Source organism: Orycteropus afer, unplaced genomic scaffold (assembly GCF_000298275.1).
Source record: "Orycteropus afer afer isolate SDZICR_OR568_19922 unplaced genomic scaffold, OryAfe1.0 scaffold00047, whole genome shotgun sequence".
Lineage (NCBI taxonomy): Eukaryota > Metazoa > Chordata > Mammalia > Tubulidentata > Orycteropodidae > Orycteropus > Orycteropus afer.
This window is the reverse complement of record NW_006921634.1, coordinates 14,160,758-14,187,020: the sequence shown is the minus strand read 5'-3', so window position 1 is coordinate 14,187,020 and position 26,263 is coordinate 14,160,758. Positions and strand designations below refer to the sequence as shown.

Below are 26,263 nucleotides of genomic sequence, written 5' to 3'. Positions count from 1 at the left end.
TGTCTCCAGTGTGGCATCTGTTTGTTGAAACCTTTCAAGAGTGATCAGGAAATTCTCAAATTGAGTGTGGAAAGTACCTGCGAGAAGCCAGCTGGCCAGTGGCTAGTTCAGGTAGATGAGGGCTGAATGAGGGGGAAGGAAAGCACCTTTCTTATTGTCCTATACATCACCATGAGCTCTAGGGAAACTATTTTTGTTGGGTGCCACTGAGCACTCCTAGTGACCTCATGTGACAGAGTGGAACTGCTTCTCAAATATTTTGGCTGTAATCTTTATGGAAATTGAGTGCCAGGCTTTTCTCCTGTGGGGCCCCTAAGTGGTTAGCTGCTGAACACTTAACCATTGGCCCACCATTACAACAAACATGTTTAGCTGATCAGGGACTCAAAAATGGCCAAAAGAGGGTAAGGAGGCAGATACTATGTATCACTATTGAAGAGGTTATGAACATAAAAATTGATCCATAAAATGAGACAAGAGGTTGGGACTTTCAATATAATTGTTCTGCATGTTGGAAGAACCCAGGGTGAGTGGGGCTCTCAAGAAACCCAAAAATAGTAGCATTTACAGTCTATATGTTTGAAAGCACATCTTATTTCAGTTTCATTCTAAGCATCAGAGCAGCTAACCAGCTTTAATGGAAAGGAAGATGGAAATCACTGCTTTAAAGTCAGGTTCACAGGTGCATGCCCATAAACTCCTATCTCCCACCCTCAATATACACATACACACAAAGAGGACCATCACATAAAATTTTAAATGTTAATCCCAGTATGGGAGAAAAACACAGTCCTACTCCACACACGTGATTTATACAGACATAACAGCTCTAATGTGGTATGCCACCCTCTAAATTTTTAAAACAATTTTATAATAGTGTTTAAAACCAGACAGGGACAGTTTGGAGAGCAAAGCTATATCAAAGGGTTTAGTTAAAATGATTTACTTGTGAGTTTTAAACAGCATTAAGTGGTTTGTGAAAAGTGTTCTGATTTGTGTTTAATATGGATGGTGCTTAAAAGTCTGGGCACCGGAAAGGTGCACCCCTGGAGACACATTCACCAGGAAAATGCAGGCCTTAAATACAGCTGGGTGTTTGCTTCCAACACTGCCTTTCTGAATATTAGCATTTAAACCACCCACAGAGGCTTTGCAGATGCTTCACTGGGTAAATAAGGAAGAGATGTGAATGCTCACATCTCGCTGTAGTGAGACTTTTTAATTTAGTGATAGTCTTGGAAAACAGAGTTGACCAGAGAATCAGATTTTAAGCTCACATGGAAGAAGCCATCTTGAAAATTCAAGCTCCGTTTAGTTAATTTTCTTACATAAAGTAAACACAGGAGACTGACTCAACTTTGATTCAATTTCCATCCAATTTTTTTTTTTTTTTTTTAATATAACACCTTTCTTCAAAGAAATTCAGAGTGGTTCATGAAGCTGTCTCCTCCAAGCTTCATAATATCCTTAATAATTTTGCTTGATCTATTATCATCTACATAGTGCATTTGGGAGGCTGAGTCAAGGAGACATAGCAGGCAAGAATTGCTGAGTTTTTGCACACATGTAGAGTTTCAACAAATTCATTTAAAAATATTTTTGTGCTTCAACATTACATAGATATCAATTCTAAGCTCTGAAGTTACTGAATAAAACCAAAGAAGGGCATGCCTTCATGAAGATTCAATTCATGGAGAGACAGATAATAGAAAAGCAAATAAAAACAGAACATCTCACAGTGTGATACCAAACCAAACCAAACTCACTGCCATCGAGTTGGATCTGACTCATAGCGACCCTTCCTTGGGTTTCCAAGGATGTATCACTATGGAAGTAGATTGCCCAGCTTTCCTTCCGAGGAGAAAAGTGATGTAAAGTTCACAAAATGTGGTGATGTGAGAGAGGGTGATTGAGATGGAGGCACTTCATCAGATACCATGAGTCAAGAATACCTTGGAGAAGGTAACCTAGATATCCAGGATGAGATAGTCAAGTGAATATCTAGTGAAAGAGGGTTTCAGGCTGAAGAAAAAGGAAATTCCTTGTGCTAAAAGAAAGAAAAAAAAAGTCAAACTCACTGCTACTGAGTCTGTTCCATCTCATAGTGATCCTATAGAACTTCCCCACAGGATTTCCAAGGTTAACATCTTTATAGAAGCAGACTGCCCTATCTTTCTCATGAGAAGTGACTGGTGGGATTGAACCATTGTTTTTTGTATAGCAGCTGAGTACTTTAACCACTGTGCCATCTGAGCTCCTTGCTTTGCCCCAAGGCAGGAACATATTAGTTTATGAACTGAACAAGGCGAAGGGTGGCGGAGTTGGACCTTTATAAGCAAGGGGAGAATAAGAAAAGGAGAAAGATGAAGGCAGTGATCAGCTTGTAAATCATGGTACAGAACTTTGCTTTTATTCTAAATAGAGGGAAAAATCATTACAAAGTTTCAAAAAGCAAATTGACATGATTCAAGTTATGTTTTAAAAGAAAACTCTGGTTGCTGGATGAAGAATGCTCTATAGGTGATAAGCTGAATTAAGAGAGGCCAGTAAGGAGACAATTTAAGGAACCAGGCTAGATATGATGTGTGGATTACATGCTGAGGAGATAAAACACCTCTCAACTGGTCAAAAGATGTTATTTTTGTGTATGAAATGATTAACGATTGACTTGTACAGAGTGTATAGAAATTATATGTATATATATATGATAAAGCAAAACAAATGAGTTAGGTTTCTCTTCTCTTTTTAAAGATTATATTTAAAGATAACAGATGAGGATCCATTCTCTCCAGCAAAGGAGGATAACCACTGGCCTCCTTGTCTACCACTGCTGTCTTTAATAGTCTTGGCAGGTAGTGAGGATGGCTGTTGTCTGCTGAGTGTCTTGTATGTGTCAGATGCTGCTTAAGACAACATGCAAAATCTTACAGTTTCAGAAAATCCTGAGTTAGTTATTCTCAGATTGAACTTTTAGCAACTAAAACTAACAGTCTCGCAAATGAGAAAAGTGAAACTCAGAAGGATAATTAGGCAAGTTCAGTATATAAGAGGCAATACGCATTTAGTGTCCAAAAATGCAAGGTAGGTCCAGATTTTCTAGATGTGAAACCAGGTATGCCCACTTATTAACTGAATGACTGTGGTCAAATTAGTTCAAATTCCCATGCCTTGGTTTCTTTGTCTGTAAAATGGGAATGATTCAAAAATGAAGTTTGTGGGATTCAATGAGTTAGTATATGTAGCAGCCTCTCACATTCCTGGCATGATGGAAGCCTGCAAAAAACTTTAGTGATTGTTGCTATTACTCAAATCACACATTTAGTAAATAGTAGACTGGAAATATCTGGGTCCAAAGCCAATGATCTTCACTTATAGTAGTTCTATATAGGTTTTTATTTTCAATAATGATTATAACAACAAATAATGATTGTAATGAAAAACTAGGGACCAACCAAACATCTTGGAAATAGCAAGCAATTTTTCTAGTTTATTTGTTTGCCAGTAACTATCATAGAATGGGAAGCCAATGATTTTTTAAATACTAGCTTAATTCTTTTATAGTTTTTCCCTTAGCGAATTTTAAAGTGTACATGTCCAGTAATATATGAGATGTTAAAAGAAAAGCTTCAAATATGCATATATAAAATGATTCATTACAACAGATAGAAACGGTAGTACAGAAAACAAAATAATATACAAACCGTAAACATTCTACATATTTTTTTATACAAAAGTGCAAATAATACCATAAATATGTAGTCTTACACAGTTTTCCCTTACCCATTTCTACTTACTTATAGTCTTGCTTGCATCACCTCCTGAAGACAACACACAGAAAACATCTTCAAAAAAACACAACACATATAAAATGTCCAGTAATACAACTTGGCCCATAGTAGGCATTTACTAAGGAGCTCTGGTGGCGCAGTGGCTAAGTGCTTGGCTGCTAACTGAAAGGCAGGCAATTCAAACCCAGCAGCTCCTCTGAGGCAGAAAGATGTGGTAGTGCGCATTGTGAAGATTATAATCTTGGAAACCCTATTGGACAGTTCTCTGTCTTAAATGGTTGCTATGAATTGGAATTGATTCAATGGCAGTGGGTTTGATCCATCATTATTCTTATTTGATTTCAGTCCGATATCACTGCCAGGTGTGGATGTGGTGGAGAGTACAAAAGTCTCTGAATTGCTAAAGGAGAATCCTAGAAACAAGTACCCTGTTGTTTGTGATTCTCTTTGCTTTGCATGGTGTCTAGTAAGGAAGTTTCTTTCAAAAAGCCTTCGAGAACGTGGCACTTAAAATGTTCTTCTGGAATTAGGAAAAGGAAAAGGGAATAATAAAGCAGATTGAATACAGGGGCCTTGGGAACAGTATAGTTTGGGAGAAAATATCATGCATGGATAAATTCTATTATATACTTTTAACTAAATACATATCTTAAAATTCAAAGTTTAGTATATCGTAGGTGCATACTATGTACATCTCTCTGAACAATCTCACTCTGACCTGTTCAGAGTCACCTCTCTAATGGCATTGAAAATAATTTTCTCATTCTTTTTGTGTTGGTGTGTAGAAATGTGCAGTTATTTTTAAGCCATTTTGTACAGTATCTAAAAATGTAACTAAACTTTTTATATAATTCAAATGATTTTTTCTGTATATTTTTATTGGGTTTCTATGTATAGAGAGAATCATATTATTTGCCAGTAATGAAAATTTTATCCTTGCCCAATTATTATTCTTATTTCAATTTCTTTATCTTACCTTCCTCATCTTCCTTTGTCTTACCTTTCCTCAAGTAAAATGTGGACCAGAAATGACTATGGAAAGAACTCATCTACTTTCCATTCTCAAAGGGCATGTTTTTAATGCTTCTCTATTTAAAATTTGTTTATTAAGACGCCTTTAGCAGGTTGCAAAGTTCCTTTTTCTTTTTCAAGTTGCTAAGAGATTTTTTTTTTAAATCATAAATAAATGTTTTATTTTATCCACTGTTTTTTCTACTCTATTGAGATGGCCAAATTATTCTTCTTATTTAATCTGTAATGTGGTAAATTATATTAATTTCTAGTTTATGTAGTATTCAGTCTACATTCATGAGATCTATAAGCTTATATTTTTATTATTCATACTCTTTTTGTCAGATTTAGTTATTAACTTATTTATCTCTTTTCTACCCTATGAAATAACTCGTGTAATAGTAGAACAATTTGTTTTTGGTTTGTTTGGTAGGATTTTCCATTAAATGCATTTAAGCCTGCAATATTCTTTGTGTAATATTTTTAAATACTAATTTAATAGATTAGTGGGCTATTTGAATTTTCTAGTTCTTCTTGAGTAAGTGTGAGAGTTATGTTTTTATTTATTCATTTTACCTGAATATTAAATTTTTGCCATAATTTTTTGTCATGTTCTCTTATTCCTGTTCTTCTGCAAATTTTGATTTATCTTCCTAACTGGTACTCTTCCTATATCTACATATCAAAACTTTATTCAATGACTCTTTCAAATGACACTTCATGCAAGAAGTTTTCCCTCATTTTAATCCAGTTTTTATTTTTCAGTCTTGTGAACTCAGAAAATTTTGTGTGGTAGAGCAAAATGAAAATGCTTTTTGGGTCAAAAGAGACTTAAAATCTCTTTCTCACTTTGACACTTGATATGCATGTGAGTCTGGGAAATGTCTACATGACTTATGTTTTTTAAAAAGGGATTATTACATATATGATATGAATTGGAATTGTGTCCTTCCAAAATATGTGTTGTAAATTCTAAATTCTATACCCATGGGAAAGGAGTCCTGGAGGCATAGTGGTTAAAGCATTCACCTGCTAACCAAAAGTCAGTGATTGGAACCAACAAAATACCCCACGGGAGAAAGATGAAGAGTGTGCTTCTGTGAAGATTTACAACCTTGGAAACCCTATGTGGCAGCTATGCTCTGTCTCATAAGGTCACTATGATTTGGCATCATCTCATTGGCCATGGTTTGGTTATAGCTGTGGAAGCAGTCCTATTTAGGAATAGAGTTTTCTTTGTTATGTTAACAAGGCCATATTGGAGTACAACTATTTATTTTTTTAGTTATTTATTTGCTATCGATTCTGTTTTTATTACGTCTAAAAGATCAACAGAAATACTAATGGGGAGAGGGGGAGTGTTTTTTACCCCAAACTCCAATATCCCAACTCTGTTTTGTCCTATTACTACAATTTGTAAAAATCTTGGTTCTGCAATTCGAATTTTCTTAACTTCAGTGACGTGTTAGCGGACAAGGCATCTTGGTTTGAAGAGTTTGTTGCATCTGAAGGCCGGAACAGTACTCGACCACTATGACTAAATACATAAAATGACGGGGGGATTCTGTAACGTATCCAACGTCTTATTCTTCACTTCTGCCGTAGCATCCAGAACCATACCATAACAGGTAACTGCAAAGGCCAGAAGTGTCTGAAGAACTATGTCTATTGGCAGTGATTTGTCTTCCTTTTCTGTTAACCGCATGTAACAACGATGCTGCACAGTGGAAAAGGCGGCGTGGGCTAGAGCAAAGAGGCCGATGCCAACCAGCACCATAGAGATGGTACCATGTTCCACCAGAGTACAATATGTTTTAAGACAATCATGTTTAGATATAAAACTGCAGATTAGGCACAGAAACAAGCAAGCAAGAATGAAGGAAAGAAAGATGCCCTGTGGAGATCTCCTAGGAATGCCAAGAAGAATGCTAGAGAAATTGAGGCAGGAATTTTTCTCCTGAGAGGATAGATGAGAGAGCCTTCCCATGGAACCAGTACCCTGAATATGAATTTCTAGCCTCCTAAATTGTGAGAAAATAAATTTCTGTTCATTAAACTCACCCACTTGTTATATTTCTGTTACAATAACACTGAAACTAAAATAATTTTATACAATGTTTGGTGTTCATTGAGTGGTAGCTATTTTTCCTATTACCTAAAGCAAAGCAGTTATTTTATCCTGTGTTACAGTTCTTTATGTAGTACCATTATCCTCCCACTGGACAAGAGGCTCTTAAGGGAAAGGAGTTCTTTATTTGTAGGAACTAGTACAATGTCTTGCATTTAGTATATTTTGAATAAAGTTTAGTTTTCAACAAACTGTATTGAATTGAACTGTTCCCAGATTATCTAGCATTGGGGAATGAAGAAGTGGAGCTACCACTTCCAATTGGAGAGAGAGAACAAAGTAGGCTAGTGCCCCAAGATCTGCAGATACAACTGAAAACCACACACATGCACATATACGCATATTCTCATCAACAACCATTGTTAGAATGAAAAGAAGCAAGTCAGAGGGAACTTCTTCGGCTTGTCTTTTATGAACATGACTCCAAGACCGTTTTTCATTGCAGCCAAGGTTATCCTTATGTCTATGCTCTAATTTGTTAGCAGCCCTATAATTCCCATTATGAATCAACACAGTCAAATTAAATTGATTTATGCAAAAACTACAAAGAAGTGACTGTACAACTCCCAGAAGAAGCTAAAAAATCTCTGTTGTAAAGTACTTTTTTTCCTTAGCATCCTCAGAATCTTCCCCCTTCACTATTTTATATTCAAAGCAGAGTCGCTTGGGGAGGTAGTAGGATCAGTCAGTAGCATGTACTTAGATGCTTGAACTCCCAAGTATTTTACATGTTGTTTGTATTAAGGACAAATTAAGCTGAAAGTTGCAGTCTAGGGGGCTTTTGGAAAAGAAAAGCCTTTAAGCGACTAATAGCTTGTTCCAGTTGTGCCTATGTGGAGAGCATAACCAGGCAACTTGCGTAGCAATTTATAGTAACTGGGGTAAATGAACCATTGTTAGAAGTAGAATTTATGAACTGTTTGCTAAATTCGTAATTAGCTAGAGATGTAAAGCCACAAACTGGAGGTGTTCATAGCACAACAGAGCCAGAAGTATTTTGTTGTCATTTATAGTTTAAATTAACTGAGTTTCTCAGTGTTATCTCCCTTTGGGACTGAGGTTGGTTTTGTTATATTTAACAATTGAAAAAACAACAACAAAAAAAAGTGGAAACAAAAGACATACTGCCATTAAGATCAGGCAAGACAAAAAACAAAAGCTGAACCCTTGAAGAGAACAGTATAGGTTTTCTAAGATGTTAAGTTTGGGAAATAATAAAAGCCAAGAATTTGAGACTTCCTTATTTATACACAGGTTTTCAGTGTCTAAATGGATGTCCTTAATTTGCAGTTTTATGTTCATTGTTATGTTATCCAAACATACTGCTGAAAATGGATTTATTTGGAAGAATTCTTTTTTTCATCCATTTTCATTCAGTTATTTGGCATAATGTAAGCATATTGCTATACAATAAAAGTTGAATTATTTTGGATTATTCATTCTCTGAGATTAAATTTAGAAACATTGAATATCCCTCTAAATCTTGTAGATTATATTAATCTTGTAAATTAATGCACAGCCCAGAGTATCATAGTAACACCATTTTTGGTATTATTTTGTCTACAAAATGTGATCAACTTTCAATGTATCACTGAGAAGACAGAGTAATGAACTTCTTATAATTGGATTGTCAACAAAGACTGATGTAATCCAATTTACCATAAAGTAAGGTGGAGAAAGCAAAAAATAAAGGCAAGATAAAATTTTAGCCAGGGTGTTTCTTAGTTTGCAATTTGGCTCTATGAGTCTATTCAAAGGTAAATTAGATTAAAATTAAGTTCTCTTATTTGGAAGATAATCTGAATTCTGAACGTTTGTGAGATGTATGTCTGTGTGTGTATGTGTGTGTATGTGTGTGTGTTGTATGTGTGAAAGTGTCTCTGAAGTTAGTTATGCAGCTTTTGAGTATTGGATAGAAAAGTGAATCCTCATCAGAAACATCAAGGAAATTAAGAGGACTTCCATCCCTATCTTCCATGCAGATTAAAATGCAATATCACTGCTAAAGAATTTGATTGCTAAGATTTTCATAGACTCAATGAATAGCACCGAATTTGGTTTTAAAGCCCAATTTTGCCTTGAATGACTTTGAATATGTAATTAATATCATTACATTTAAATTTTGAAATTCATATATCTGAAATACCAGTATCTAACTCAGAAGGGTTGTAAATTGACACATATTTGGAACTAAAGTAAAAGTTATAAAATGACTTCAATTATTTACTGTAGGTTTTCACTATCTACAACTTCCTGATAATTGTATCAGTTCAAAGATTTCCAGTGGTAAGAAACCATAGCAAGACAGTTCTTTCCTTTGAGTAAGATTTCAATAGAGTGACTAGTATGCTGGAAGGAAAAGGGTGTACAAAGGTCAAAAGTTGAGAAAATGCAGAATCTTTTTTGGGAAATTGCCATTGTACAGTGTAGTATAGAATTATAAATATTTGGAGGTTTTGTTCTTTTATGCTTATTGGTGAGCAAGAAAGGTAGAAATGAGAAGAGAGAAGAATGAAGAGAGACTGATAACTGAACAGTTATTAAGGCAGATCTAGACTGTGAACTCAGGGTTGTAGCTTTTCACCATACTTATTCAATAAGTATGCTAAGCAAATAATCTTAGAAGCTGGACTATGTGAAGAATATGACATCAGGATTGGAGGAAGACTCATTAACAACCTTCAATATACAGATGATACAACCTTGCCTCCTGAAAGTGAAGAGGACTTGAAGCACTTACTAGTGAAGACCAAAGACCACAGTCGTTAGTATGAAGTGTACCTCAACATACAGAAAAAGAAAATCATCAAAACTGGCACAATAAACAATATGATGGTAAAAGGAGAGAAGACTGAAGTTATCAAAGATTTCATTTTACTTCTATCTACTCTCAACACTCATGGAAGCAGCAGTGAAGAAATTAGACATTGTATTTTACTGGGGAAAATCTGCTCCTAAAGATGCTGTAAAGTGTTTAAAAGCAAAGAAGTCACTTTGAAGACTAAGGTGTGCCTAACGTAAGCCATGATGTTATTAATCATCTCATATGAATGTGAAAACTGAACAATGAATAAGGAAGACTGAGGAAGAATTGATACATTTGAGTCATGGTATTGGTGAAGAATACTGAAAACACTATGGACTGTCAGAAGAGCAAAGAAAACTGTCCTGGAAGAAGTACAGCCTGAAAGCTCCTTAGAAGCATGACCAGTCTGTGTCTCATCTACTTTGGTCCTGTTGTCAGAATGGACCATTCCTTAGAGAAGGATATCATGCTTGGTAAAGCAGAGGGTCTGCAAAACAGAAGACAGACTCTCAGTGAAATGGATTGACACAGTGACTGTGAAAATGGGCTCCAGCATAGCAAGGATTGTGAGGATGGCACAGGACCAAACAGTGTTTTGCTTTGTTGCACACAGGGTCATTATGAGTCAGAGCTGACTCAACAATACCTAACAACAACAACAACATCTGTATCATTACTTATTAATGATTTCAAATCCTAGGGTAGATGGTATCTTTCGCACCTAGCCCTCATCCATTTCTGGGTTTATAATCTCCCAAATGTTTTTATATTAGTGCTAATGGGATTAATGAGGAAGTAGCATCTGGCCATCTTGAAGAGTGTCTGTCATCAGTGTAGTGGGGGTTCCTGTGAGCCTTTGCAGTGAGGCCTAATATCTGAATCTAGGAGGTGGGGGCAAAAAGTAGATATTGGTGTAATATTCTCTCTCTGGCTTCTCACTGTGACTGTTGTGGTTTCGATAGGCCATCAATCATTTCTTAATTTCATCCATTTCTACTTAAATAAGTGCTTCCTCTGAGAGGCTGAGAATTTGTTCATCTATATTCTTAATTTCCAGGGCTGCTGTGACTGCCTATTTATTTTTCCATTTATATTATTGCTAGCATTTTAAAGGAAAAGTAGAGAAAGTGAATTCAAGCAAATGCTTGCTTAGTTAGATTTTATCAAAAGCAGGAAGTTAGCATCCTCAAAAAATGATAATGATTGTAAGACCATTCCTTTTTCATCCTATTAATCTCAGAGGACCTATGGAACAGCAAGTCACCATCCATGAGGATATATTACACACCATACATTTAAGTGACTTAAATCTTATGAAGTCAGATATCAACCTCTCTCCTTTGAGATAAATAATATAATTTTGATCATTATATTTCCTTTCAATTACAGATTTAGTTTAAAAAGGAAGTCATCTGATATAATATTGATATATGAAAGCTTGTTTTCTGTCATTATACAATTTAATAGACAATGAAGAAAACTAAGATACCTAGGATCTACACTGTTTTATGTTCTTAATATGTAAAAGACATTGTCACAGAGGAAACAAAACAGCTTGCTCATTAGCAAACACAGCATGTAGGTGGAAACAAAGGGACAGAAACAAGTCCATAATTATACCCATGAATTCCTCTTCTTTCTTACAAAAAGTAAGAAGTCCTCCTTTCCCCTCAGTAAAAGTGTCCTCTAGGGCTTGTACTAAGAATATATTTTTCCATATGTCTGTGAGTCATTGTATAAGCTTGATCATTGTTGCCTAGTAAACACAAAAAGAATTCCCACTAGAAGTCAAACTAATTAGTACTTCACGTGCAATTTTCTGCGTGTGTTAAATGAATAAGTTTAAAACTTTGCTATTCTGAAGCTATTTTGGTGAGCAGGGGAATATTGCAAGGGATTTGGTACAAGTCTTTGCTTAGATTACAGTCCTGTATTAAAAAATATACCTTATAATACTGCCCCTCCATAGGATAGTTTTTATTTTTATTTTTTTTTCATAAAGGATTTCTTAAGCACCCATTTGAACTATAGTTTATTATTTCTGTAATTGGTATTCCTTCTTTTGCCCAGAAATGAAAATGGGTGCTTAAACTATTTTGAGATTTCAATAATTGTAAGGAATTGCTAAATATATATGGCATATTGTATAGGCTTTTTATGTGGAGATAGAAAGGAAACAAAATAAACTGTTTCTTTTCCAAAAATACATATTCTTCATCCTACCCAAGATTATCTTTGTCCACAAAAAGTACAGGAAATTGAACATGTAATAAAGAAGGTTTAATATTTGTGCACTGCTGGACTGCTTCTGGATGATTATATTTTAAAAAAAGTTAATGGCCAAGCAATAGAAATAATGAGCTGAAGTGAAAATTCAATATGAGTTTGATGAGCAGAAATATCTGAATGGAAATATACTAAAGGAGAAAATCCCTATGGAATGCCTCACTTTCTAGTAGACCTAGAGTTTATTAGTTTTAGTATGAAACATGGACATGATTGATAAAGAAGCCTAAGGTGATCTTCTTTATCTGGTGCTGGTGATCTTCAAGAGCTGTGAGACAAAATATGAGATAAACATTCTTATGAAATGGAAGAAAAATAGTAAAATAAAACAAAAACAGCCAAATCTATAAAAGGCTTCTCTATTTTCATTAACTCTCCATGTGTATTGACCTATTTGCACATAGCCTGTAAGGTAACCATGGAACAAGTAAATATTCAGCTTACTAGTACAGGAACCTATGCCTAAGACACTGAACTAGGAGTATGTAAAGGACAGTGAGAGTAAACAATGCCAGGAATAGATGATGAGAAGTAAGATTTAGGTCCCTGGTGGGCAAGGAAGGTCACTTTACTGATTAGATTGATGAATAACACATTTATCACACAGAGGACCTAAAAGACTTCTTTGTTGTGGTTTTTGTTAGGTGTCTGTCAAGTCAGTTTTGACTAACAGCAACCCTATATGAAACACTGCCTAGTCCTACACCATCTTCACAATCTTTGCTGTGCTTAAGTCCACTGTTACAGCCACTGTGTCAATCTATTTCCTTAAGGGTTTTCCTCTTTTTCATTGATCCTCTACTGTACTAAGCATGATGTCCTTCTCTAGGAATTGAGTCCTCCTGAAAACATAACTAAAATACAAGAGATGTAGTTTAGCCACCCTTGTTTCTAAGGAGCATTGTGGCTGTACTTCTTCTAAGACAGATTTGTTCATTCTTCTGCCAGTCCATGGTATAGTCAATGTTCTTTGCCTACACTATAATTCTGATGTATCATTTCTTCTGTGATCTTCCTTATTCATTCTCCAGCTTTTACATGTATGTGAGACTACTGAAAAGACAATGGCTTAGGTCAGCAACATGGTAGTCTTTGAAGTGATATCTCTGCTCCTTAATACTTTAAAGAGGTCTTTTGTGGCAGATTTGCCCAATGCAACACATTGTTTGATTTCTTGACTTCTGCCAAGATGATTGTGGATCTAAGTTAAAAAAAAAAAAAAAAAAAAAAAAAATCCTTGATAACTCTTTTCTCCATTTATTACTATGTCTTATATAGTACTGGAAGATGAGTTCCTCAGGTGGAAATGCATTCAAAATATTACTGCTTGCAGAAGAGCTGCCTCCTTAAAGTAACCCTGGATAGAGTAAATTTCTCAAGATCTTCAGTTGCTGATGTGGCACAACTCAAAATAGCTGCAAATATCCATTAATGATTTGAACATGGAAGGTACCAAGTATGAATCGAGAAAAAAATGGAGGTTGTCAAAAATGAAATGGAATGCAACAGATTGAACTCCTAGGCATTAGTGAGATCAAATTGACTGACATTTGCCATTTTGAATCTGAAAATTATATGTTCTGCCATACCGAGAATGACAAATTGAAGAGGAATGCCATTGCATTCATCGTTAAAAAAAGTTACAAAATCTATGCTGAAGTAAAATGATGGTAGTGATAGGATAATAACCATATATTTACAATGAAGTTCAGTTGATACTACTATTATTCAATTTACAAACTAGCCACTGATGCCAAAGGTGAAGAAATTGAAGAATTTTACCAACTTCTACAGTCTGAAATTGACCAAACATGCCATCAAGATATATTGACAATTACTGGTGATTGGAATGTGAATGTTGAAAACAAAGAAGAAGCATTAGCTATTGGATAATATTCCCTGGTGCTAGAAATGATGCTGGAGATTGCATGATAGAATTTTGCAAGACCGACTTATTCATTGGCAAATCTTTAGTTCCAGATAATCATTTAAATCAAGAGTCCTTTCCTTTAATTAATGGAGAAAGAAAAGGAGAGTAGGGAAAATAATCAGCACTATTGATAACAGAAATTGATACCAGTGTTGAAATATTCAAAGGTTCATATAATTTTGTCCCCATCACTTCACCAACACCACTGCCATCATCACCATCATTAACGTCATAATCATCCTATCATCATCACAGGTGCATAGATACCATAGATCTTCTTAGATACCATACTTCTCAGATGCCTATGTATAAAATCTCATTCATTTTTCACAATTTAATGAAGTCAATTTTTACCTCAATTTTATAAATAAAAAAAAAATAAATTATGTAGCTTGTTAAAACCTTAGGATAAAGTTTTGACAAGTAAAAATCTATGTAGAATTAACAGGATAAAGAGGCTTGTTTTTATAAACTAGGTTATTCTGTTATCCACAATTTCTACTGGAAAATACATTATCACATGTAAGACCCTATCTTAAAGAATGTATTGTATATATATTTGAAATACTAAGTTTCAAAACTTCTTAGATATTTTCAGAATGTAGTTTTGTATGTTTTCCAATACTTCTTTGTGGACATCTTTTAATTGTTTATTGAAATCTTAGGTTCTTATTTTGATATCCAAAGTTTATGCTTTTATGTCCAACTAGAATCTATCCTTCATGAAACCTGAGATTGCCAAATATGGAAAGACAGATAGAGTAACCTTCACAGTAATTAATAAATGATAGAAATTCACTAAATATTTCAACAAATAAATATATTTTTTGCTTTCACAAATGAAAAAAAATATACGTATTTTGATTTACTTATTCAATAATTGTTGTTGTTTGCCGTCGAGTTGGCCCCAACTCATAGCGACCCCTCCTTGGGTTTCTGAGGCAGCATCACTATGGAAGTAGGATTGCCCAACCTTCCTTCCGAGGAGTGGCTGGTGGGTTTGAACTGCCAGTCTTCTGGTGAGCAGTCAAGTGCCTTAGACACTATGCTACCAGAGCTCCTATTCAATAATTACTTCATTCAAAAATTTGCATTATGTGTCTAACATGTGGACCACACCTTGGAAGACTAGAAAAGTTTACCAACATAGTCCTAGAAAGATGAAGAAGTTAGAATCTGGCATTTGCCCATTGGATTGAGAGATTAGAAGATACCAGTGAGAGAGATGAGACATGATATAATGAGCATGAATGATTTAAGTCAACAATTACATGAAGCGTGTGTAGATGTAATGACACAGGGACTTAAAAAAGGAGGAGATAGACTCTCACAATGATGTAAGAGTTGGAGAAAAGACTGTAGGAAATACTACAAGGAATAAGTCTCTACTTTTCAATGAGCAGGCATATTGGGTAAGTTTGAAGGCAAGGATTCAGATATACTTACTGTAACAGTTATGGAATTTAAGAACTTAGTCTCAGATACTCTGTGGCTAGAACTGGATCTCAGAGTCATAATCAGACTAATCACACATTTGATTTGATCTGAGTAACTTGAGTTACCAAAAATTACAACTATTTCTCTATGACAATGGACAGAATTAATTTCTTAGACTAAATAGAGTTGAGGAAGCTGAAAGACAACTAGTAATAGTTGGCACTTATGACATAATGTATTATAGTGAAGATTATGGGAAAACCCATATACAAATAAGGAATTCAGGTAATCTAATGTTCTAAAATATGTTCCAGCTGAGTTGAGAACGAAAGGAGTCTCTATATATGCTGTTGTTCATTTCTTATGTGATTACAGACAGCCTCTAAAATTTAGACTATGGAATCATTTAATTGTCTGAATCTGTGAGGTATTACAGACACAAGTTAAGTCAAATAGAATATGCTGATATCCTGAAGTTAGTTTAGCACTAATCAGAAAACACATATCATTGGTGCAGCAGCATTTACCATGATTTTTGACAGTGAGTTATGAACAAGTCCTTTGCAGCAGATTTACCCAATATAATACATTGATTGATTTCTTGACTGCTGCTTCCATGAGCATTGATTGTGGATCCAAGTAAAATGAAATCCTTGACAACTTTAATCTTTTCTCCATTTATCATGATATTTCTTATTGGTTCAGTGGTGAGGATTTCTGTTTTCTTTATACTGAGGTGTAAAAGATGTATTTAAAGTGTTAAAGAGTTTTCAAAATGACAAAGCTGTCATTTTGAAGACTAAGGTGTGCCTGATCCAAGCCATGGTATTTTTAGTTTTTAATTGCCTCATATGCATGTGACAGCTAGACAATGAATAAGGAAGAGCAAAGAAGAATGGATGCCTTTATGGTACTGGTGAAGAACATTGATTATATCATGGACTGCCAGAGAATGAACAATCAGTTTTGGAAGAAGTAGAACTAAAATGCTCCTTAGAATCAAGGATAGCAAGACTTCCTTTCTCGTACTTTGGTCATGTTTTCAGGAGGGACTAGTCTCTGGAGGAAGACATTATGCTTAGTAAAGAAGAAGGTCAGTGAAAAAGAGAAAGACTCAATTAAATGAATTGACATAGTGGCTGCAACAATGGGCTCAAATAAAGCAACAACTGTGAGGATGGTGGAGAACCAGGCAGTGTTTCATTTTGTTGTATGTAGGGTTACTATGAGTCCCAGCTGACTCAATGGCATCTAACAACAATAATTATTAATAGACACATGTCTTAAGTATAACAGTATAATTCAATTTTCTATTTTGAAAGTAGAAAGGATTATAATTAGTAATTCTTATAGCTCTGTTAATTTTTCATGTTATGTGAACAGAATTCGGTGATTGTTGTTTGAATTTCATATAACTTCTGATGTAGCATAATGTACAAGAGAACATTTCTCTTGCTCAGTGGGCTGTGGCCCCTTCTTAACAATACCATTCCCCGAAAACATTAGCTACATACAACAGTTAGCCTTATTTTATTGTCCAGTAGACACACATAGTACATGGTAACAAATAATACATTAGTAAAAATGTTATCTTGTACGTGTGTTTGCCAGTTTTTAAAATGAAAATGCCCTCTACCTGTGGGTTTGCTATTAAGTAAAGACACTCTGAAGAGTTAAAAATACAGATCTGCATAGGAAGAATGCTAAGTAAAGGTAGGTACCCAAGTCTTTTACTACCAACACAAACATTTCACATTTCAGCCTCCTTCCTAAACAATACTTTGACCAAAAGTTCTGATATTTGGAAAAATGGAATGGTCTGAGTTTGAAATCAATATTCTTTCTCACTAATCCAGGAGTTAGCACTAGAGAGAAAGGGGAGCAAGGAAACTGAAAAATTCACAAACACCACCTTTCAAATTGCGGAAAATAAAAAGTTTATGTTTATAATGCTGTAATAGAAAAATCATAATTTTGTTACCTTTCTCAATAGTTTTACTTTGGCAAAAGAGATGTTGCCTGATACTTTAAATTCACAGGGTGATATATATGAATACTTGATGTGGAACATTTTTATGGTGAAATGAAATAAATAGGATAAGGCTCACACCCCACCCATAAACATAAAACCTAGTAATGTTTTTCAAATGGAATAATTTGCACTGATATGGTGTATATATTTTGATGACATTAACAAAAATTTAATAAATCCAGAAAAAAATATAACCAAGCAATGTAAATTTGTTCTTACTATACAAGGAAAATAATTTTCCTTTCAGTAATGTCTGTGCCAAGTGTTTCCTTTTCTTTCATTTTTTTTCCCTCCTATTTGTGGAATATAGCATTGAAAAAGTCAACAAACATTTGATTAGTTAATTCCCCTAGAATATGAATCTTGAAGTTTGTGATTCAGCTCTCCCACTAAAAAGGATAAATTATATTTCAAAACGAGATGAACAATACTACTCATGCCAATGATCACCCATACCAATCTTCGGGTCTGACTTCAACCTAGTAATCCCACAAATTATTTTACCTGAGATAGGCAATGTAAATCACTGTTCCTCAGACTTGGGTAGGAAAACAGATATTTTTTAAAAACATTTAATATTTCAAAAATCTTCTAAAAAAATTGTTTACATGGATCCTAGAGCTGACTTCAATTATTTTATATTATTACTTAACACATTGTATGGAATCAATTCCAATTCATAGGAAAGCACAAAACAAGACAAAATCTCCTCATCTTCATAGACAAAATGAAAACCAGAATTTTAACACAAAACTAAAATAAGCAATGCTATTTTCAGATGATGGAGGAGAATAGTAGTCAAAGCTGAATCATCATTTGCAACATATATGGAAATGATTGGTACAGCATGGGGCTTTCAAACTTGGCACACATAAACCACCATATGATGATTTGGTTCAATCATCATTTTTACTCTTACGAGTCCCTCTGACTTTTATTTGCCAAAGCCATTTCTTACACATCAAATATATTCCTCTGCACATTTCTCATTTGCCTATGGCTATCAGAGTAATCCTATACTATTTTACATCAACATGATTGAAAAGAAAAAGCCAAACACAGGTCCAAATATCACTTGGCAATATTCCATCATAAGTTAACTATACAGATGGTCCAGATTATTTTATATTAATATTTAAAGGAAAACACAACACTTAAAAAATATTACAGGTAACTACTGACTCCTAGTCTGCAGACTAAAATGAGAAACTAAATTAAGTAGCTTAATAAAATTATTACTTTCTTCATAACCTGGTGACATTCCCAATTAGTGCTGAAACAATATAAAGGAAAAGAAGTTTAATCATATTGAAGTAGGACTTTAATTTCTTTTTAAGACTAATTTTTTTCTTATACACACACTTTATTACAATTAGTGCAATATATTATTTCACAATTACTGAAAGGCTTTCTTAAATACTTAGTGTGCATCATCTACAATTTCAGAAAGTCTGATGACATGAATTTAAATTATGAAATAGACTTCTAACCTTTTGTTCTCTCTAACTGCTTTGTCTCCTTTCTTCCAAGAGATGGTAGGCTTTGGAGAACCTTGGGGTTTGCACTCTATGATGACTTCTTGGTCTTTGGTAACAATTATTGTTTTCTTCAATTGATTCAGTGCAAAAGTGGGAGCTGAAGCTATTAAACAGAAAATGTTAGTTGCAGCACATCCAATGATTATAGCCTCTCATGCATGACTCATCAAGATTTTGTAACTTTTTCTTCTGAAATACCTTTCTAATATCTACACATGTGAAAAACAGTAGCTCATCATTTATTTTTTTTTAATTTTTTGATATATATTTTACTGGCTATCCTTCCTATTAGCAGGTAATGGTTTCATACAATGTAAGTGCACACTCAAAGCCTGCTTTGTTTACTTATTTATTTTTAATGGCCTGCTTTATTTCATGCTTTGATTGTGAAAGACTAATGAGCAACTTTGTCAAAAGGTCAGGGACCAACAAAGGAAGTCTACTTGGACTTTGGAAAAGTGAAGTTTATGTGAGGAGAAGACAGTTCTGTGTCTATCATTGCCTATACATGTATCTTAATTTCATATATATACTGAATGTAATATAAAATTTAAATTTCAAAGAAATATTTAAAAAATAAAATAATTTATATTTCAATAACAACTTTTATTACTTAGTTGCAATTATTTACATAGATCTGATTATATATTGATAATAAAATGATCTCAACTAGACTTTTATCATTACACTTTTGAATCTAAAAGATAGGTAAACATGTCTGCTATATTGGAGACATTTACTTATGTCAATTCTACAATTTCATGGGTGATTTATAAGTATTTTATGTTTGTCATGCAGCAATACAATTTATGTCATAAAAATATTTTTTTAAAAAAGATTTTATACATGCAATTGAGATGTGTTAAGAAATTGAAAGAAAAGCAAATAAATTGGTGAGGGAAAGTACAGAAAGATTTGTGGTTGCTTACGGGGAATAGAATTTACAAAAGGAAATTTTTGAAAATGGATGCAATGAATGAGAAGGAACACATTTTGATGGGTCTCTGGATAAATAATCAATCAGAAGAAGGCTTGATCAACTCTAACAAATGTTGGGGTGAGTTGACAAGAAAGAATGTTAATACCTGGTTGATTATAGAAATTCAAATGTGAAATCTTCTATTTATTTAGGATGGATATTTTGTAATGTGGAGAAATTTATAGTGTAAATATTCATAATTCAATATTTCATTTATGATATATTTAGTTAATGTGTACATAGTAGTTTTCCATATTCCTGAGATTTGTGGGTCTTTCTATTAATGTTGTGTTTTGGGAATTTAACTGGGGAACAAAAAGCATCCTTGGACTTCTGCCCATTTTGTGAAGATAGTGAGTTAAGGTCACATAAATATCCCTCTTTGTATTACATGTGTTGTGCAACCAAAGATAAGGAAACCATCAAAGTGGGAAAAAATAAATCCACTCCAATGATCAAAATATATTCAATTTGAGGAGTTTATTCCAGTAGATTGAATCTTTCCTGTAGTATTGAAAGAGTGGTGAAGTAGTGTTAGTATCCTTGTTACATTCTTACTGAGCATGTGGCCCTATGAGACTGCTGGACCTGGTTTCAGAATGATAATGACCATGATGAGAAGGTGATTTATTTTGGAGTCTGCCTTCCAAAAACCACATGCCTAATGGTAGGTAGGAGCTGCTTGGGAAATATTAATCATTGCTCCGATGGCATAGTTCCTAAGGCATTTGACTACTAACCAGTGGCTGGAGGTTCAAACCCATCAGCCACTCCTCAGAAGGAAAACTAGGCAATCTACTTCTGTAGTGATACTGCCTCGGCAGTGAGTTTGGTTTTTTGTTTATGGTAGGGCTGAGAGACTACCAGAAATCTAGATATTGATCCCTACACTTAGAGCATTCCCCCTTGAGGATAATACATAGTTCTTTGCATGAGTGTTTTTTAGTGCCATAGTAAAGACATTATGTAAACTTTTTAAGATTAAAAACTACATGAGAAAAAACTTAAAGAAGTTATGGAACAAATTATATACAATGTAAACATGGATCCTCAAGCTTAAAAAAAAAAAAAAAAAAAATCAAGAAAATTAGCATTTACAACCACATCATAAAACTTCAGTATGGAAAGATTTAGAACATGAAAAGAAGTCACTTTTTTTTTTCCTATTTATTTACTTAGAAATTGCATACCTAAAATCCTTAGTTCAGCACTGGCATAAATGGCTCCATATTTATTTTCAGCCAAACACTGATACATTCCAGCATCTGATTGATTCACATTGTGGATCATCAATACTCCATTAACCATCTCAACCCTACTCTGTAATGCAACAGAAAAAAAATTAGATCTAGAAAGTAAACAAATGATGTGAATACTGTGGGCACTCTCCCCTAGGCTGAGAAAAAAAAAGCCTCAAATTAACAGAGTTAAATATTATTTGGCAACTTAGCAAACTTGCTGTTTATTATTTTGTTTATTTGGACATGTCTCTTATAATTTACAACTATTTTGTGATCAGAAAAGAAATAATTATATTTTCCTGGAATTTTTCATACACGTATTATTTTAGGTTTTGTTTTTAAATTGAGTTGCCATTGGCAAACAAGTTGAGCTTGTGAAACACAATTAGCAGACAAAAGCATTATTTGGATCTATTTTACAAATGAGGAACAGGGGTGGCAAGAATTGAGACCATTGATATATAGGATTAAGATTAAAAGTAACCAAACAAAGTTATAATATCAATATTATATTGATCCAATAAGGAATTTTTGTTTTCTATCATTTCATAAGAAAATACACATATACACAAGGAAACAAAAAAACAACACTATAAGCAGCTCTGAAACTAGATTTTGTTTACAAGTACTGGTCTGAAACTATAAACTCTATTATCACAGAAAGCTTATATATTAAGACAGGAAATTGAGCATGTGAAAATTGAGGTAAGATGAAGCTATTAACACATTTCTAAGACAACTTTTAAATTTAAAGTGTGTTAAACAATGAAATGTTTTATCTACTTAATGTCAAGCAAACTGTTTTGTAAGTTTTAATGGACAGTATTTTGATTTTCTATCAATAGAGATGCTAAGTAATTTGACACAATTTTCAAAATAAGCCATTCAAACAGCAGAGGTATTATCTGCAAGTAGCTTTTACTTTACTTAGTTAGACACTGGGGGTAGATAATATAATCAGCATAGTCCCTTTTCAAAGCTTATCTGGTGTCCTAGGAAAATTACAGAGAAAGAATCAATGTATCAGGAATTTTCTGATCAGCTTTCTTTAACAGCACTGTAGTGTTGGTTATTTGTATCTTTTTGTATATTTGCCATTTGTTTTGGTTTCATCAGTTTTAGAATAAGACAATATTGGAGCTGGAGAAAATTGTGGGGATTATCTGATCCCATCTTTATTTTACAGTTGAAAAACTGAGGTAAAAAGAGATCAATGACTGGTAAGAGATTTCCTCATTAATGTCAGGACCTGTGCAGGACCAGTTCAGAGTCTCCATTGCATGCAATATTCCCTCCTTTTTGTCCACAAATAGTGAACTATTCCCCCTCTGCAAAGGCCACAACAAACAAATAAAATTATTATCCTCATGTCAATGCTAATAGTAATTGATTTATTTTTGAATGCAATATACATTGAGTTGTTTTTAAAATGTATGGTACATTTACTGAAAAGACAACAAATATCTTTTAATGTTTTAATAAATAAGTATAGGATAGCAGGATGTTATAGAAAGAATCCTGCTCAGGACACAGGAGACAAAAGTCCTATTTAAATCTCACCCTGTTTCTAGATATGTGATCCTAGGCATGGCGCTTTACTGCTAGAGATTAATGCCATCATGTAGTGTGACAGAGACAAGCTAGATGATAACTAAAGGCAGTTAGAAATTGCAAGGATTCTGTGACAATCACCGATATTTTTCTATGAAAAAAATTAAAGAAGCAATTTATTACTCAAAAGAGTAATGAGATAATTATATACAAAGAGAAACAATATATTTATTATATTTCTCAATCCAAATATTTTATAAGGTAGAAGTAGGAAATGGTTTCCAACGAAACTTAAGACAAGAAAGGGTAGTTCTTCCTGTGTGAAATTCTGTCAAAAATTATATTGGAACAAGTTAACAGTTACCAAGAGTACCTGAGGCAAGAGGGGAACTCCATTCTTCAGCCAACGATATATGGGCCTGGGTTTTCCAGTGGCCTTACATTCCCATCGGAGAGGACTTCCACTGTCTAAACGAGTATCATTCAGTTTTTCTACCCAGTGTGGATAGGCTGTAAATATTTAAGCATTAAAGAAAAGTGATTTCATCTCTTAGACACTGTTTACCAAGTACAAATTTCAAATGGAAATATTCAATACAATCTTTTAGCAACTCATTAAGCATAGGTTTGGAAGAAATATAGCATTACATTGCACACAGAACTATAATTACTGTGTAAAAATTTTAGTAGTGTAATATTTTGATACTTTAAAATACTCTTGTAAAGAAAGTATAGTACAATATGTTATTGGTTTCTTTACCCACTTTAAAGCAAGTGGTTTGATTCTCTCTAAGGCATAATAAAAATCAAAAGCACTGCCGTCAAGTTGGATCAGACTCATAGGACCCCTCCTTGGGTTTCTGAAGTGATGTCACTTCAGGAGTAGATTGCCCAACCTTCCTTCCAGGGAGTGTCTGGTAGGTTTGAACCACCAGCCTTCTGATTAGCAGTCAGATGCCTTAGGCACTAGGCCGCCAGAGACACTGCTAAATTCTCAATCTTTATCACATTAATCCTTAAAACAGATCCCAGTTTATGAAACAGGGAAAGTTGGCTCAGAGACTTTAAGTAAATTTACTCAAGGTCATGAAGTTAACTTTCAAGAAGTCACTTTAAATCCAGATATTTCTGATTCCAGAACTCCTGCACTGGCAGAGTGAAAGGTGAATTGGTAGCAATTGGTTTATCCCTAATATATTTTAACTTGTACTTCTCTTTAAGTGGGAGTTTTGTTTCTAATAGTTTACTTGTCTTATAGGCAATACAGTCTGGTCTTTCAAAAGGTCTGCATGGGCATAGTCAGGATTTCTAGGTGTTTGAACACATTCAGTGATTGAATGTATAAGCCTACAAGCTATACATTAATCTTATCCTGGTGAGCTTCAAATATCGACCCTAACTTTTATGCTTGACTTTTGAAATCTATATCTTTGTACATATGCTACATGTCATATATGCTACCAATCCTGATAGGAATGGTAAGGTACAAAAACAGTATTAAACTCTACTTTCACATTTGAGCTTTCTTTAAAATTTTATACCTTACTTTTCTGGGTGGATTTGCTGTCTCCAAGTGGATGGATTTGCTGTCTCCAAAGCACACCTTGAACTTTATTCAAGCTATTCACTTCACATAGGATAGTCTACCTCTCTTCTCTGTCTCTTTTAGTTCTACCCATAATTCAAGATTTAGTGTAAATTATATAAAGTATACCAATCCCAACTCCAAATGTCAATCATCTACTCCTTCTTTGAACCCCTCTACATTTCATTTACTTGGAAAATAATTACATACTGGTGTCTTACTCATTTCTCACTGCTGGCTTACATTAGTTGGCCTGTGGTTTGAAACCCAAGTTAGATAGAAAGATCATTGAGACCAGAATTGACATGACTTACCTGTTTTTGTACGTAACACTGACACATATAATGTTGTTGTAAGACACTGTCAAGTTTCTTCCAGCTCATAGCTACCTTATGCACAGCAGAAGAAACATGGCTCAGTTCTGCTCCATGCTCACGATCATGCTGAGTCCATCTTTGCTGACTAATGTCACTCAATTCCATTTTTCACTGACCCTCTAGCAATCAGATATCATTCCCCATGGATTGGTCCCTTCTGACAACAAGACCAAAATACAAGAGACAGCGTCTGGCCATTCTTGCTTCTAAGGAGCATTCGGCTGTACTTCCATCAAGACAGATTTGTTCATTCTCCTAGCCGTCTGTGCTACATTCAGTATTCTTCAACAACACCACAATTAAAATGCATCAATTCTTCTGTGGTTTTCCTTATTCATTCTCCAGCTTTCACATGCATGGTGTTATTGAAAAGACCTAGAGTTGGGTCAAGGACACATCAGTCTGCAAAATGACATCTTTGTTCTTTAACATTTTAAAGAGGTATTTTTAAAAAAGCAACAGATTTGCCCAATGCACTACATTGGTTTCTTGACTGCTGCTTTCATGGATGATGACTGTGGATCCAAGTAAAATAAAATCCTTGACAGCTTCAAATGTTTCTTCATTTATTATGGTGTTGCTTAGTGGTCCAGCTGTGAGGATTTTCATTTTCTTTATATTGGGGTGTAATCTATACTGAAGGCTGTAGTCTTTGATCATCAGTAAGTGCTTCAAGTCTTCTTCACTTTCAGCCAAGCAAGGTTGTGTCATCTGCATCTTGGAGTTTGTTAATGAATCTTTCTTCAATACTGATGAGGTATATTCTTTCACATAGTCCAGCTCCTCATATTATTTTCTCAGCATAGAGATTGAATAAGTATGGTGAAAAGACACAGCCCTGATGTATACCTTTCCTGATTTTTGTATCCCCTTGTTTTGTTCAAATGACTGCCTCTTGGTCTGTATTCAGGTTCCTTATGAGTGCAATAAAGTGTTCTGGAATTCCCATTCTGACAATGTTACCCATAATTTCTTATGATGTACATAGTCAAATGCCTTTGCATAGTCAACAAAACAAAGATAAATATCTCTGGTATTCTTTGTTTCAGTCAAGATGTATTTAACATCAGCAACAATATCTCTCATTCCACATTCTCTTCTGAATCTGGCTTGAATTTCTCTGGAAGTCACTTGTCAATGTACTGCTGCAACCATTTTGTAACTACCTTCAACAGTACTTTACTTGTGTGTGACATTAATGATATTGTTTGATAATTTCCACATTGTGTTGTATCACCTTTCTTTGGAATGGGCACAAATATGGATCTCTTCCAGTTGGTTGGCCAGGTAGCTGTCTTACAAATTTCTTGGACTAAATGAGTAACTGGCTCCAGCACTGGATATTTTGTTAACACATCTCAGTAGGTATTCCATCAATTCCTGGAGCCTTATTTTTCACCAATTCTTTCAGTACAGCTTGGACTTCTTCCTTTCATATGATTAGTTCTTGATCACATATTACCCCTTGAAATGATGGAATGTTGAGCACTTCTTTTTGGGTCAGTGACTGTGTATTCTTTCCATCTTCTTTTGCTGTTTCCCTTGTCTTTCAATATTTTCCCCATAGAATCCTT

General features: G+C 34.4%; 1 protein-coding gene across 1 annotated transcript in view; it reads right to left on the bottom strand.

Annotated features, from left to right (window-relative positions):
- The window catches only part of CNTN5 (contactin 5), a 799,637-nt gene that overhangs the window by 306,212 nt on the left and 467,162 nt on the right, over positions 1 to 26,263 (bottom strand). The window contains exons 9-11 of the mRNA XM_007938106.1: positions 23,101 to 23,237; positions 21,126 to 21,255; positions 18,909 to 19,059 (exon numbers count right to left, since the gene is read on the bottom strand). Of these exons, the coding sequence (XP_007936297.1) occupies positions 18,909 to 19,059; positions 21,126 to 21,255; positions 23,101 to 23,237 (418 nt within the window). The remainder of the gene's footprint in view (positions 1 to 18,908; positions 19,060 to 21,125; positions 21,256 to 23,100; positions 23,238 to 26,263) is intronic.